The sequence below is a fragment of the Hypanus sabinus genome, chromosome 14 (genome assembly GCF_030144855.1).
Source record: "Hypanus sabinus isolate sHypSab1 chromosome 14, sHypSab1.hap1, whole genome shotgun sequence".
Lineage (NCBI taxonomy): Eukaryota > Metazoa > Chordata > Chondrichthyes > Myliobatiformes > Dasyatidae > Hypanus > Hypanus sabinus.
The window spans coordinates 15243402-15260261 of NC_082719.1; the positions used below are offsets into that span (position 1 = coordinate 15243402).

At 41.5% G+C, this 16860-nt stretch overlaps 1 protein-coding gene across 7 annotated transcripts in view; it reads left to right on the forward strand.

The window, feature by feature from the left end:
• The window catches only part of LOC132404565 (calcium/calmodulin-dependent protein kinase type II subunit delta), a 460565-nt gene that overhangs the window by 395256 nt on the left and 48449 nt on the right, over positions 1-16860 (forward strand). For 3 of the 7 annotated variants that reach the window (XM_059988784.1, XM_059988785.1, XM_059988788.1), the window contains exons 14-16: positions 11719-11778; positions 12329-12373; positions 16217-16265. In XM_059988784.1, the coding sequence (XP_059844767.1) occupies positions 11719-11778; positions 12329-12373; positions 16217-16265 (154 nt within the window). The remainder of the gene's footprint in view (positions 1-11718; positions 11779-12328; positions 12374-16216; positions 16266-16860) is intronic. The other 4 variants (XM_059988786.1, XM_059988787.1, XM_059988789.1 and 1 more) reach the window with 2 other exon arrangements.

A 16860-nucleotide genomic window follows, 5' to 3' on the forward strand; every position in this document is an offset into this window, starting at 1 on the left:
CCTGGAGAAATTGGGATATTGAGTTATTCAAAGCCAAGACCGATTTGTTTTTGGACTACAGTGGAATTAAGTAATGGGGATCTATCCAAAAAATTAAATTGGGCCAGAGATAAGATCAGCAGTGCTTCCATTGAATATTAGGGCAGACCTGAGGCTCAGTGTGGCCCACTCCTGCAAATGCTTTTAAAGTGCTTGCTTTAAAGCTTGCTTTAAGCTTTGCTTTAGAGAATTTGGTGAAGAATGAGTAACATGCATAGAAATCTACTATGAATTCTATAGTATGCTCTTTGTTCACTAAACACCATACAAGTTAGAGATTGTTGATTCGTCTGATTTTTTTTTAAAGTTATACTTAGGGACATTTTTTATAAATTCTTGCATTTCTGAAGCTATGTTGCACATTGGTGTAATTGTAAGTTTAATTAGTTTGGCATAGTATCATGGGCTGAAGAGTCTGTTTGTCTGCTCTACTGTTCAATGTCCTATACAGATTGATCCATCTGTCTACGCCATGCTGTTCTTGTGGGTGATAAAAATGTCTCAGCACAACTAGATTCCTTTATTGATGCTACACACCATTACGTGTAGATGAGCAGCATTTCAACTGCTGTCTGCTGTGCTAATGCTCGCAAAAATGTATCACTACAGTACTGGACAAAAATGGCATGATGAGGATAGAAGGAAAAAACCGAGAAGTGATGCATTTTGTGAAGTTGAACTAGAACAGTGAATGGCAGGGTCTTGGTAGTGTTGTTGAATAAAGAAACCTTGTGATGCAAGTACAGTATTTTACTTGTACCCTGAAAGTGGCAGCACAGCTGCCCAGGGTGTTGAAGAAAGGTAACTTGCCTTGAGATGCCATGTTACAATGGCTACACCTCGAGTATTGTGTGCAGCCATGGTCACCACAGTACAGAAACAACATGATTAAACTAGAGAGGGCACAATAAAGAATCACAAGGAAGAGCTTGAGTTATAAGGAGACACTGGATGGCTTGTTCTGTTTTTGTGGGTGCAAAGCAAGCTAAGAGGAGATATGATAGAGGTGGATAATTTTATAAAAGTCAGATCAAAGTACATTTAATATCAAAGTACAAAAGTCACCATATACTACCCTGAGATTTATTTTCTTGTAGGCATGCTCAATAAAGCCAATAATCATAATAGAAACAATGAAAAATCACACTAACAGGACAGACAGCCAATGTGCAAAATATATCAAACTGCACAGGTACAAAACAAAGAAGAATAAGTAAATAATAATCATTATAAATAAGCAATAACTACAGAGAACATGACATGAAGAGTCCTTAAAAGTGAGTCCATAGGTTGTGGAATCAGTTCATTAACGTGGCAATGAAGTTGAGTGATGTTATCCCCTCTGTTTCAGGAGCCTGATGGTTGAGGAGTAATTGCTGTTTCTGAACTTGGTGGTAGGACCTGTACTTTCTTCCTGATGACAGTAACAAGAAGAATGCATGACCTGGGTGCTGTGGGTCCCTGATGATGGATGCTGCTTTCTCGTGAAATGCTCCATATAGATGTGCTCAGTGGTGGAGAGGACTTTACCTAAAATGGACTGAGCCTTATCTGCTACTTATTGTAGGATTTTTCATTCAAAGGCATTGGTGCTTCCATAACAGGTTGTGATATACCAAAATATATTCTCAAAACCACATCTGAGGAAGTTAGGCAAAGTTATAGATGTCATGCCAAATCTTTGCAAACTACTAAGGAATTAGACCCCTGCCATGCTATCTTTGTAATTACAGTTGAGTTCTGGGCCCAGGATGGGTCCTCTGAAATAACAATACAGAGACATTGGAAGTTGCTGACCCTCTCCTGATGAGGACTGGCTCGTGGGCATTTGATTCCTCCTCCTGAAGTCCCTTGTTCTTGCTGTGCTGATGGAGATTGTGGAGGAGATGTTGCCAATCTGAACTGGCAGGGTCTGCAAGTGAGGGAACCAAAGATCCAATTGCACAAGGAGGTATTGAGGCCAAGGTCTGATTAGTTTTGAGGGGATGATAGTGTTGAATGTCGACCTGTAGTTGACTAAGAACATCCTGATGTATGCATCTTTGCTGTCCAAATGTTCCAGGATTCACTGAAGAGCCAATGAAATGGCTTCTGCTGTGGATCTGCTGTGCTGGTAGGCAAACTTGAGTGGATGAATGTAGATATTATATGTCTGTAGACATATGTATTAAATAAATGGTGGCATGTAGCCAGAGTCTCTCCTTGGTAGATGTCTAAAACCAGAGAGCATTGGTTTAAGGTGAGAGGGAAGAGGCTTAAAGAGGACCTGGGGTGGTGGACAGTGTCGTACGTTGCACAGTGTTACAATGGAACACTGATAGAATTTAAAGTTGGGCAGAGAGGTGGCAGATGGAGTTCAACCCGAGATAAATGTGAAGTGATACATTTTGGAAGGTTGAATTTGAAGGCAGAATGCAGCATTAATGGCAGGAACCCAGCATATAGAGGATGACGGGGATCTTGAAATCCACGTGTATAGAACATAGAAATCTACAACACATTACAGACCCTTCAGCCCACAATGTTGTGCCGACCATGTAACCTACTCTAGAAGCTGCCTAGAATTTCCATAGCCCTCTACTTTTTTAAGCTCTACCTGACTATCTAAGAGTCTCTTGTATCCACCTCTACCAGTGTCACTCTGTATGTGGATAAACTTGCACCTGACATTCTCCCCCCCCCCCACCCCCAATACCTACTGCCAAGCAAATTGAAACTATGCCCCCTCATTTTAGCCGTTTCAGCCCTGGGGAAAAAGCCTCTGCTGTCCACATGATCAAGGTGTCTCATCATCAGAGGTCATTTCTCGTCCTCCATCACTCCAAGGAGAAAAGGCCAGGTTCACTCAACCTGTTCTCATAAGGCATGCTCTCCAATCCAGGCAACATCCTTGTAAATCTCCTCTACACTCTCTCTATAGTATCCATATCCTTCCTATAGTGAGATGACCAGAACTGAGCACAGTACTCCAAGTGGGGTCTGACCAGGATCCTATATAGCTGCAACATTACCTCTCGGCTCTTAACTCAGTCCCACGATTGATGAAGGTCAATGCACTATATGCCTTCTTAACCACAGAGTCAACCTGCATAGCAGCTTTGAGCGTCCTATGGAGTCGTACCCAAGATCCCTCTGATCCTCCACACTGCCAAGAGTCTTACCATTAATACTATATTCTGCCATCATATTTGACCTACCAAAATGAACCACTTCACACATACCAGGTTTCAACTCCATCTGCCACTTCTCATCCCAGTCTGTATCCTATCGATGTCCTGCTGTAACCTCTGACAGCCCTCCAGACTATCCATAACACCCTTAACATTGTATCATCAGCAACTTGCTAACGCCCCCCCCCCCCAATCTAATTCTTCATCCAGGTCATTTATAAAAATCACAGAGGAGGGGTCCCAGACAGATCCCTGTAGAACACCACTGTTCTTCATGCAGCATCTGAGCTATCTACAATCACCCTTTGCCTTCTGTGGGCAAGCCATTTCTGGATCCACAAAGCAATGTCCCCTTGGATTCCATGCCTTGTTACTTTCTAAATGAGCCTGGCAGGGGGAGCCTTATCAAATGCCTTTCTGAAATCCATATACACTACATCCACTGCTCTGCCTTCATCAATGTGTTTTGTTACATCCTCAAAAAAATTCAATTAGGCTCGTAAGGCACAACCTGCCCTTGACAAAGCCATGCTGACTATCCCTCAAAATTGACCCACTAGTTGATAGGATAGTGAAAATAGTGTATGGTGCATTGGCCTTCATTAGTTAGGGTCTTGAGGTTAAGAGCTCAAAAAGAATTACCAGTGGGAGAGACCTTTGGCCATACTGGTTGCTTTCTCAAGGCAGCAGGAAGTGTAAACGGAGTCCATGAAGGGGAGGCTGGTTTTCATGATAGATTGAGCTATGTCCACAATTCTCTGCAATTTTTTTAGATAAAACAGTTGCCACACTGCTAGATCATAATACACAGAAGCAGAATTGGGTTATTTGGCCCATCAAGTCTGCTCCACTATTCCATCATGGCTGACTATTATCCCTGTCAACCCTATTCTCCAGCCTTCTCCCTGTAGCCTTGGACACCCTGACTAACCAAGAGACTTAGCTTACAATTTTAAAATACGCAGTGACTTGGCCTCTACAACTGTTAGTGGCAATGATTTCCACAGATTTGCCTCCAACTGGCCAAAGAAATTCCTTCTAATCTTTGTTTGAAATGGATGTCCCTGTCTTCTGAGACTGTAAACTTTGGTCTAGACCAAGGGTCGGCAACCCGCGGCTCCGGAGCCGCATGCGACTCTTTGATCTCTGTGCTGCGGCTCTTTGATCTCTGTGCTGCGGCTCCCCGTAGTTTGTTAGTTTTTGAAATGTAATTCGAAATTTGAAGATTATGGTGATCTTGCACAATCTTTAAAACGTTGTGGAGACCCCATTTCCTGGCACATCCGAACTGGCTCACAATTAGCCACCATTCCGGCTAAGGGAGATGGCCTACGGGGGTTTGTGAGTACGTGTCTTTTGGAGCATCCGCGCCCACGGGGACGGGTTGAGGGAGGCTTTAAATCAAGGCTGTTTAGTTCGAATAAAGTTACCTTTGACTGCAGTGTCTTTATTTTAGTGCTGCGTGTAGCGCTACACTGCTACAACGTGTTTTTTATCGCTATTAATATACATCACCACTGCCAATGCCTGACACCCGCCAGTGCGCGCTTTCTTTTAATTCTTCGATCCAAGGTAGGCTACCTATGGAGAAACCTTCAACCCAACGTCTTTTTTTCGGAGTTCAAAATGTTTTTGTTGCATGTAGAAATGTAATTTCGTTTTCTCTGCAGGAGTTCATCAATTTCATAAATGCAATTCATTATAGTTTGTTTATACATAGCATAAAGGCAAAAAAAAACCGTTGTATGCAGTGTTATTTCATTTTAAATGTCAAATGGGTTTTGTGGCTCTCCGTGTTTTCTTTTCTGTGGGAAATGGGTCCATATTGGCTCTTTCAGTGGTAAACGTTATCGACCCCTGGTCTAGACTCACCCACTGTAGGAAACATCCTCTCCACATCCACCCTGTCCAGGCATATCAATATTCAATAGGCTTCAGTGAGATCCCCATTCATTTTTCTAAACTCCAGCGAGTACAGGCCTAGAGGCATTAAATATTCCTCTTACATTAACCCTTTCATTCCTGGAATCAATTCTTGTACACATGGCTGGAATGTGAAAGGTGAAGCCAGGTGGGTAGGAAAGTTAAAGAAGTAATCTGATAGGAGAGAGTAGGAGAAAGGGAAGGGGGAGGGGACTTGGGGGGTGGGGGGGAGTAATAGGCAGGTGAGAAGAATCAATAGTTCAGAGTGGGGAATAGAGGAAGGAGAGGGAGAATTTTGTTCACCAGGAGAGATTGATGTTCGTACCATCAGGTTGGAGGGTATCCAGTAAAAAAATAAGGTGTTGCTCCTCCACCATGAGAATGGCTTCATCTTGGCATTTGACATATTGGAATTAAAATGTTTGCCACTGGGAGCTCCCACTTGCGGTGGATGGTGCAGAGGTGCTTGCCAAAGTGGTCCCCTAATTTATGACGGGTCTCACCAGTGTAGAGGAGGCCACATTGGGAGCACTGGATACAATAGACAACCCCAGCAGATTCGAGGGAGAAATGTTGCCTCACCTGGAAGGACTGTATGCAGTCCTGAATGGAGGGGAGGGAGGATGTGTATGGCTGCTTGCAGGGATTGGTGCTTGTAGGGGGGTTAGTGGAGATGGACAATAGAATTCATAGAGCAGTGATCCCTGTGGAAAGTGGGATGTGAAAATGTGTTTAGTGGAAGGATCCCTTTGGAGATGGCTGAAGTTGCAGAGGATAATGTGTTGGATGCAGAGGCTGATGGGGTGGTAGGGAAGGACAAGAAGGACGCTATCACTATTACAACCACACGAAGGTGGGGAAAATGAGGACATGCGGGTGAGGCAGCATTAGTAGAGGGAGGAAACCCCATTTAAAGAAGGAGGACATCTCTGATGTTTGGAAGTTGAAAGCTGCATCCTAAGAACAGATGTGATGGAGGTAGAGAAACTGAGAAAATAGCATTTTTACAGGAGATAGGGTGGGAAGAGTTATTGTCAAGATAACCATGGGTGTTAGTAGGTTTATAAAATATGTCGGTTGACAATTTTCTCAGGAGATGGAAATAGAAAGATCAAGAAAGGGTGGGGAAGTGTGAGGCAAAATTGATAAAGTTGACGAGCTCAGGATGGGTACATGAAGCATTGCCAATAGAGTTGTTAATGTAGTGTATAACCAAGGAAGGTTTCAAGCATAAACTGTCCCACATAGCCAACAAGAAGGCAAAGCATAGCTTGGCCCCATGTGAGTTCCCATGGCTACCCCTCTGGTTTGGAGGAAGTGGGAGGAACCACAGGAAAATTGTTCAGGGTGAGGTCCAGTTCTGCCAGACAGAAGAGGCTGGTGGTGGAGGAGAATTGACTGGTTCAAAAAAGCAAAGAGCCTTGAGACCTTGATGGGGGATAAAAGTGTATAGACACTGAACATCCTTGATAATAATGAGGTGGTCCGAGCCAGGGAACTGAAAGTTTACTGAGAAGATTCAGGGCATTAGAAGTGTTGCAGATGCAGGTGGGAAGTGACTGAACCAAGGGGGATAGAAAGGAATCGAGCTATGAAGACATGTTGAGTAGGGCAGGAACATCAGAGACAATAGGCCTACTCAGACAGTCCAGTGGATCTTGAGTAGGGGGTAGAAGCATGCAGTGCAGGGTAAGGGATCTGAGTTTGGTGGCAGTGGTTGGTTGTTCTCCAGAATGGATGAGGCTAGTGATGGCATCAGAGAGGTTTTCTGATGGTGTGGAGTGGGACCCTCCTTGAGGGGTAGGTGTGAGGAGGTGTCTGAGAGTAGTTACTTGGCTTCAGCAGGGTAGATAACAGTCCACCACATTATAACAGCACCCCTTTGTCTGCGGGTTTGATGGTAAGATTGGGATTAGTGTGGGCAGAGTGGAGGGCAATGCTTTCAGAAGGGGCCAGGTTGGAAAAGGAGAGAGGAGTGCTGAAATCGAGACAGTTGATGTCTCTTTGACAATTAGTGATGAAAAGAATCTGAGGAGGCAGAGATCCAGAACAGGGTGTCCAAGAAGAGAAGGGCTGGCGAAGGAGAAGGGAAGGCTGGGGTCTGAATTGCCCTAGAACTCAACCCATTGCTATTCTGCCTTCATCCCTGCTCGTGTTCCCTTCCAGTCAACTTTGGCCAACTCAACTCTCGTGCCTCTGTAATTCTCTTTACTCCGCGGTAATTCTAATACATCTGACTTAATGTTCTCCTTCTGTAGCTGCATGGTATCATATTATGATTACTGCCTGCCAAGGTTTCCTTTACCTTAGATGCCTAATCAAAACTGGTTCATTACATAACACCCAATCTAGAATTGCCTTTCCCCTAGTGAACTCAACTATAAGCTGCTCTAAAAAGTCACCTCATAGGCATTCTACATATTCCCTCTCTTAGGATCCAGCGTCAACCTGATTTTCCTAATCTGGCTGAATATTGAAGTCTCACATGAGTATCGTAACATATCCCTTATTTAATGCCTTTTCTAATTCCCTTTGTAATTTATCTCCCATGTCCTACCTCTGCTTCATCCTACTAAGCTGTGATGCAGCTGGCTGAGATGCTTTCTGTGGTGATCTTTAAAATGAGTGTTGCTAATTTTTCCTCGCCTTTTTCCCACAAGGATTTGCCTGAAAATAAGTTATTGCTTGTTCACCTTCACACATTTTTCAATAACATTCATGGGCTGCAACCTGCTGGAAAATGCCAATAATTTTACAACATACTGCCGGCATTTCTCCTTGTAAGTGTCATCAACTTTGAATACTTGCATAAACACAGCTTGTGGAGCCCACTGACAGAGCATGAATTTCTTTCAGGGTCACTACTTAACATGTACTGAGTTAGACATACACAGTAACAGCAAATGATGTGTTTCATCAGCAAAGAATTGGTTATGTTATTTTCACGTACTGAACTACAGTGAAGAGCTTGTCTTGCAAACTGTTCATACTGATCAGATCATTACACAGTGCATTGAGGTAGAACAAGGTAAATCAATAACAGTTACAGAGAAAGGCAGTACAGGTAGATGAGAAAGTGCATGATAATTTCATGCAGTACAAGTAGATAATAAAGTGCATGATAAGTACATAACAAAATAGATTGTAAGGTCAAGTGTCTATCTTATTGCAATAATAATATCAGAATCGTCATGATGGGAGATTTTAATTTCCCAAATATCGATTGGCATCTCCCTAGAGCAAGGGGTTTAGATGGGATGGAGTTTGTTAGGTGTGTTCAAGAAGGTTTCTTGACACAATAGGCCTACAAGAGGAGAGGCTGTACTTGATCTGGTATTGGGAAATGAACCTGGTCAGGTGTCAGATCTCTCAGTGGGAGAGCATTTTGGAGATAGTTAATTCTATCTTTACAGTAACATTGGAGAGAGATAGGAACAAACAAATTAGAAAAGGTTTAATTGGAGTAAGGGGAATTATGAGGCTATCAGGCAAGAAATTGGAAGCTTAAATTGTAAACGGATGTTCTCAGGGAAAAGTATGGAAGAATGTGGCAAATATTCAGGGGATATTTGTGTAAAGTTCCGCATAGGTGCGTTCCAATGAGGCAGGGAAGTTATGGCAGCATACAGGAACCGTGGTGTAGAAAGGCTGTAATAAACCTATTCAAGAAGAAAAGAAAAGCTTACAAAAGGTTCAGAGGGATAGGTAATGTTAGAGATCCAGAAGATTATAAGGCTGATAGGAAAGAGCTTAAGAATGAAATTAGATCTAGAAGGGGCCATGAGAAGGCCTTGGCAGGCAGGATTAAGGAAAACCCCAAGGCATTCTACAAGTATGTGAAGAGCAAGAGCATAAGACGTGAGAGAATAGGACCTATCAAGTGTGACTGGAAAAGTATATATGGAACCGGAGGAAATAGCAGAAGTACTTAATGAATACTTTACTTCAGTATTCACTATGGAAAAGGATCTTGGTGATAGTAGTGATGACCTGCAGCAGACTGAAAAGCTTGAGAATGTAGATATTAAGGAAGAGGATGTGCTGGAGCTTTTGGAAAGCATCAAGTTGGATAAGTCGCTGGGACTGGATGAGATGTACCCCAGGCTACTGTGGGAGGTGAGGAAGGAGATTGCTGAGCCTCTGATGATGATCTTTGCATCATCAATGGGGATGGGAGAGGTTTCGGAGGATTGGTGGGTTGTGAATGTCGTTCCCTTATTCAAGAAAGGGAGTAGAGATAGCCCAGGAAATTATAGACCAGTGAGTCTTACTTCAGTGTTTGGTAAGTTGATAGAGAAGATCCTGAGAGGCAGAATTTATGAACATTTGGAAAGGTATAATATGATCAGGAATAGTCAGCATGGCTTTGTCAAAGGCAGGTTGTGCCTTTCGAGCCTGATTGAATTTTTTGAGGATGTGACTAAACACATTGATGAAGGAAGAGCAGTAGATGGAGTGTATATGGATTTCAGCAAGGCATTTGATAAGGTACCCTATGCAAGGCTTATTGAGAAAGTAAGGAGGCATGGGATCCAAGGGGACATTTCCTTCTGTGGGCAAGCCAGTTCTGGAGCCACAAAGCAAAGAGTGGTTGTAGTCGGGTCATATTCTTGGAGGTCGGTCACCAGTGGAGTGCCTCAGGGTTCTGTTCTGCGACCCTTACTCTTCATGATTTTTATAAATGACCTGGATGAGGAAGTGGGGGAAGGGGTTAATAAGTTTCCTGATGACACAAAGGTTGGAGGTGTTGTGGATAGTGTGGATCAGAGGTTACAGTAGGACATTGATAGGGTGCAAAACTAGATGGTGTTCAACCCAGATAAGTGTGAAGTGCTTCATTTTGGTAGATCAAATATGATGGCAGAATATAGTATTAATGGTAAGATTCTTGTCAGTGTGAGGGATCAGAGGGATCTTGGGGTCCGAGTCCATAGAAGGGAAACGGTGTATTAGCCTTCAATTGTGGAATTAAATTTAGGAGCCGAGAGGTAATGTTGCAGCTATATTGGACCCTGGTCAGACTCCACTTTGGAGTACTGTGCTCAATTCTAGTTGCCTTACTACAGGAAGGATGTGAAAGATATTGCCTGGATTGGGGAGCATGGCTTATGAGAATAGGTTGAGTGAACTCGGCCTTTTCTCCTTGGAGCGACGGAGGATGAGAGATGACCTGATAGAGGTGTATAAGATGATGAGAGGCATTGATCGTGTGGATAGTCAAAGGCTTTTCCCCAGGGCTGAAATGGCTGCCACAAAAGGACACAGCTTTGAGGTGATGGGGAGTAGGTACAGAGATGTCAGGGGTAAGTTTTTTACTCAGAGAGTGGTGAGTGTGTGGAATGGGCTGCCGGCAATGGTGGTGGAGGTGGGTACAATAGGGTCTTTAAGAGACTTTTGGATAGATACATGGAGATATCGGATAAGTTGTTTTTTTTCACTCGGAGTGGTAAGTGCATGGAATGGGCTCCAGCAACAGTGATGGAGGCGGATACAATAGGGACTTTTAAGAGACTTTTAGCTAAGTACATAGAGCTTAGGAAAATAGAGGGCTGTAGGTAAGCCTAGTAATTTCTAAGGTAGGGACATGTTCGGCACAACTTTGTGGGCCGAAGGGCCTGTATTGTGCAGTAAGTTTTCTATGTTTCTATGCACCAAAGCCATTTACTAGTGTAGATGCTGTCCCTGAGGCTGGTGATACATGCTTTCAGGTTTTTGTATCTTCTGTCCAATGGAAGAGGAAAGAAGTAAATAGCTTAGAGGGTGATTCTGAATTAAATAATAAAATATCTTTTATTTTAAGTATTCCAGGTTTTTTTGATTGCCACTTGAACATTTTTAATTGCTGAGAGCATTCAGAAGTTTGTGCATTTGACAGCCAGGAGGCATGATTCTGCTAGCTATCAAAATGTGTTATTCAGCAGTTTAATGAATGGACCCTGATTTGGCCCTCTCATATCATAGCATTATACCACAGAAGTCTGTTTCCAACAGGGTCTTACCATTTACACAATACTTGAAAACATGTGGACTTACAGCCAAAATTACTTGCCCTGTGCAAAGTTGGCATGTTTTGGCTTTTTATTTCTCTCAGTTGTTGTTGGAATGTAGAGTGTATTTTTATTCATGAGTTGACGAAACTTAATGGTTAAAAGATACCATTAGGTAGCTTGTAAAGACGATGTGTTGCCTCTAGCACAATTACATACCAAGAACAGCGATGGATTATCAAAGCTGCTAAAGAGTTCTGGTATAAAATAGCCCTAGCTGAATTAGAACTGTGTGTGTTCTGATTGGAATCTTTGGTTATTTCATACAATTGTACTGTTGATTATATTTTTATGTATATCGTGTGTTACATAATGTTTCTTAAGCCTTGCACTGAATCGAAAGTATAACCATACAATTTTTCTTCTGCCCTTTCTTGCAAATTCAGATACTGGATATTAGATGTAATATCTTAGGAAGTCTTAAAGCCCACATTATTTCCCAACAGATGTTTATTTCAGATCAGTTGTAACATGGTCCATTATACCGTGGAGAATTTATTTTTGAGGCTTACGCATTTTCTGTTTTAACTTACCTGCAGATAAACAACAAAGCCAACGTAGTAACCAGCCCAAAAGAACCCATACCTACCCCAGCACTGGTATACCTTGATTCCTTTTTCTATTTGTTTTTTCCATTTGCTTTCGGAGGTACTATGTGATCTTTTTCAAAATGTGCCTCTGTTCTGTTATGTGAATCAACACATACATACAGCTCTTTATCATAACACTGAACATGGTCATTCCTGTTACTCTGCATGTCATAATGGCAGGCTACTGCCTTCCTATATATTGCTTTTAGCTCCTCTACTGATGTCAGCTACTATACCCAAAGGTGGACTGCTCTAAATTTGGCAAAACAAAGCTTTGACTTCAGGGAGCTAACAGAAATGTTGGTAGGCAGTTTTAAGAAATTGCATGCTGCTACTGTAGGTGATGAGGCCATTTCCTGCAGGATGCCAAGCAGTAGTTGCTGATAGTAATAGAAACCCATTTCTAATTTTGATTTGTTTGCTAATTGTGTTTTAAGACTTTTTTTTCACATGATGGTAATAAAACTGCTTTGGCCTCTCATTCCTGTAGTTGGCTCTTAAACATTTTGATCGCTGAAGATAACCATGACCAATGAGAGTTTTCTTTTATCTTGCTCAGGAGCCCCAAACTACTGTAATCCACAATCCTGCTGATGGAAATAAGGTATTCCAAGATGTGTTCACTGCTTAAGCATTTCAGCACTTGCTTCATCAAAGTGCATAGTATAAGATCTAATGAATATCTAATATTTGATGGGATTTGTTATACAGATCAAACAGAAACCTTTGTAACATAGAGGAACTGGAGTATCTTAGATGTTGGCTTGCACAAATTCTTCAGCATCTGCTATTTGTGATGTGATTTCCTGTTTTTTGTTAGGGAGGGGAATGCATGGACCATTTAAAAAGCATTCAGTGTTCTTTATGCGTCTTCAGTATACTTCATCTTGTTAAAAGTATGGGTGTAATATTAGCATGTTATGTATGGTGTATGGCTGCATGCGCTAAAGAGTGGAGAAAACATCTGCTTAGTTAAAACTGCAGCCTTTTTGTTTGGCTGTGTTGTAAACAGCATTAGCCACAGAACATATTATTGGTCCTTGGTGCTAATGCTTTGCCATTCTTTGCACAGTTGATACAAGATATATCATGTGGTTTTGGAGCCATTTTAATTCTATTTTTGAGGAATCATTTACTGGTGATGCAAATTTATTGTAAATTGCATGATTTTCAAAGAAAAATATAAAGTGTAAGAATCAGCTATTTAAAGCTAATTTTAATATACCTATTGTACAGAGCTGATTCTATTTCTGAAAGTTCTTGCAACTTATCTAAACGCATAGGTAGTTTTTGTTATGTTCTGTACTTCCAAAAGTTAATGGGGGGTTGGGGGACATGGGAGCTTGCAAATTTCTTTTTCTCTTGTGAGGCACTTACATATGATGTGGCATATTGACCTGTACCATTCGCATACTTTTACATATAACCCATAATGAATTATGGAAAGAAAGAATGCTTCTTCAAACAATATATTTACAATATCACTCAAATATTAAATACACTACACTCCCTGCTTAGCTATGAACTCCATCCCAATATAGAATGTATGTGCATATATATGCAAATATGTATGTGTGTGTGTGTATATATAATATACTGCCCTCCTGTACATGGTTCTAACTCCATAATCAAGTTCACAGACAACACCATGGTGGTTGGCCTGATCAGAGGGGATGACGAGATGACCTACAGGGACGAGGTCCAGCACCTGGTCATGTAGTGTGCCGATTGCAACTTGGCCCTTAACACCCAGAAGACCAAGGAGATCATTGTGGACTTCAGGCATGCTAGGAGCCACACTCATGTCCCCATCTACATCAATGGAGCTGTAGTGGAGCGTGTATCAAGCTTCAAATTCCTTGGTGTCCACATTTCCGAGAATCTCACCTGGTCCCTGAAATCCTCCATCCTGATTTAAAAGGTGCAACAGCGCCTTTATTTCCTGCGGAGCATCAAGAAAGCTCACCTCTGTCCCAGGATACTGACAGACTTTTACCACTGTACCATTGAGAGCATACTCAACAACTGCATCTCAGTGTGGTATGGCAATTGTCCCGTATCAGACTGCAAAGCACTTCAGCATGTGGTGAAAACTGCGCAGTGGATTATCGGCACCCAATTGCCCACTATTGAGAACATCTACCATAAACACTGCCTGGGCAGGGCAAAAAGCATTATGAAGGATGCATCTCACCCTAACCATGGACTTTTTACTCTCCTCCCACCCGGTAGGTGCTACAGGAGCCTCTGCTCCCGCACCAGCAGGCTCAGGAAGAGCTTCTTCCCTGAGGCTGTGACCCTGCTGAACCTCACATCACAGCACTAAGCAGTATTGCACCCATATTGTACTGTCTCAGTACTTTTATATTTGTGTGCTGTAGCACTTTTTACTTGCAGTTATTTTGTAAATAACACTATTCTTGCAATGACTGGTTAGATGCCAACTGCATTTCATTTGGCTTTGTATCTGTACTCGGCACAATGACAAAGTTGAATCTAATTTTGTGTGCCTCCCTCCCTCCCTTCCCCCCTTCCCCCCTAGGCCTACAGATTGAATCACTGGAGGATTTCTTCCTCTTGTGGAATAAATTTCTTTCCTGACAAAGAGGGTTCACTCTGCTTGGCAGGTGAGACCTGTGGTTCTGAAACAATTTCAGGTTTTGCGGGCTCCTCCATGGTGATTGTAGTAATTGGCTCTGGGTCGACCGGAAGTGGTTCTGACAGTTCTGGACAAGTTACTTCTGGACATGTTGGCTCCCGAACAATGCATGGCAAGCTGCTTGCCCAGGCCACCAGACAAAACTTCGAGCTAATATTTTCATTTTCACTTTCACTCTGCCTAGGTAACTGGCTCTGCCAATATTATAGCTCTCAGCTTGGATGATACAACAACTGTCAACCCCCACATAAGGCAACCCCCATCAAGTGTAGTAGATTTAATATCTGAGTTATATTGGTTGATTAAGCATTCTTGGTTTACATAATTCATTTTGGGTTCTATGTAAGAAGCACATGTCCACACCCCAAATCATGTCTGTGCCTCAATAACACACAAGCATCCCAGCTCCTATATATATTTTTTGATTAGTTCTGGAGTTACAAAATATAAGTATTAATAGCGGAAAATGTATTTTGTCATTTTTAATTCTAAAAAGTTTTAAAATCTCATTCATGTATATAATAACCACTAAATGCTTGTTATTGGTTGCCAGTTGCATTAGAACTTCTGTGGCTAAGGCAAGAAATCATAAATTCATGTTTATTATTTCTTGAATTTATTAAAGAATGTAATTTTTTTGTCAGTAGCTGCATGTTTCTTGGTTATATCACACCTACTGGGAGGCATGTATTGTATCGGGTGAAACTTTTATTTATGGTGGCAAGTCCTGCTGGCTTCCGTTTCTTTCTGCTTGTGGTATCTTGATGAGCCACCAGTTGTGATTTGTTCCTCCAGTTACCAACTAGATGCATTAACTGGGTACGTCAACACTCATTAATTTTCATTTTACGTACGTCTTGGCAAAAGCCTCTGCCGGTTGGTATGGTGATGACAATATCTATTATGAACTCTGTTGATTGTTTCAAAATATTAATATATCTAATTCAAATATATAAAACACCTTTGTTTATGATCAGTTTCTCTATGAACATAGTAAGATTTTACTAAGAACTGGTCAATAAAGTTTTTAAATACATTTACTTAGTATAAATAGTAGTCTGTATCATAACAACCCAATGTTATTTGCCAAATCTTGTTTGTGGGGATAGCTGCCTATTGAATCAACCAAGTGAGGAAAGTGAAAACAAAGTAATTTGAAGCTGACCTGCTGCATGTAAAGCAGTTGCGTTCTGGCTAAACCCTAAGGTTTAAACAATATCAATTGGTATTGACTTTGAGGAGATTCACAGGGTCATTATAAATTAACAGTTCATCCTCAACCACAGAGCTGCATCACGTTATTAAGGAGATGGCCATGTAAAGAAAGGGAGTTTTAAAGGAGAGAAGCAACATAGAATTTTCAAGCTGCATTGAAGAGACAAGGTTGGATGATCATGGATATCTTTTGGTTTTCATACAAGAGGAGATTATAGAGAAGGGAATGGGAGGATTTTGAAAATGACGGTGAAAATTTTATAAGGAATGGTTGACTCAAGAGTCTAGGAAGGTTTACTAATATGGAATGTGGGTGATCAGGGCATTGGCAGTATTAAGCCAGGAAAGAGCAACAGAGGTTTGAACGGGTGAGTACTGAATAGAATAAGGAGTGCATTTGAATAGTAACTTGTGATATAACAGAGCTGGTGGGCTGCTGATGAAATTGTTAAATATTTCTTCCATCTTACTTCATCTTGTATCTGTGTTCCTGGTGTTGTGTTTCTCTGTTTGAATCAATTCTTCAGTACCCGTATGCACATAATATAGTGTCCGCATGTGTTTTCCTCTTAGGAATCCTCAGAAAGCACCAATACAACCATTGAAGATGAAGACGTGAAAGGTAAACAAAATAAAGTATAATTTTAATACAATTGAATGGTACATAGTTTCAAATCTATATTGTTTTGCAATTGACATAACTGTAATAATTTAGCAGTGTATCAGCAAACAAGGTCATTCAAAGCTGCAAACATTATGAAGCAGAGATTAGTGTCTGAGATCAGTTTAAGTCCAGAAGTTGGATTTTACTTATCTCCTTCTACCTTAGGCCATGAATGTATCAATCACTCCTGATGAGTTATTAACTGATTTATTAACTTCAAACTTCCTGCACAGTCAAAGAGTTGAACTTCATGTGCATGTAACGAGAGCTGTATAACCTTTCTCCTTCTTAGGCCACAAACTTATCAATCACCCCTGCTGTGGACATTTTCTGGAGGTCCAAGATCCGTATGCTCCACGACCGCTGGACTAAGTGTGTAAATGTAGGAGGGGACTATGTTGGAAAAATAAATGTGCTAGGTTTTCTAAAATTGACACCTTCTACCTTAGACAAAAAACTTATCTATCACCCCTCATACATTGCACCATATACATCTCCAAGGTTTATTTTCTTAGAGGCATACTCTGAAAATCCAAAACCCTGAATGAATGAC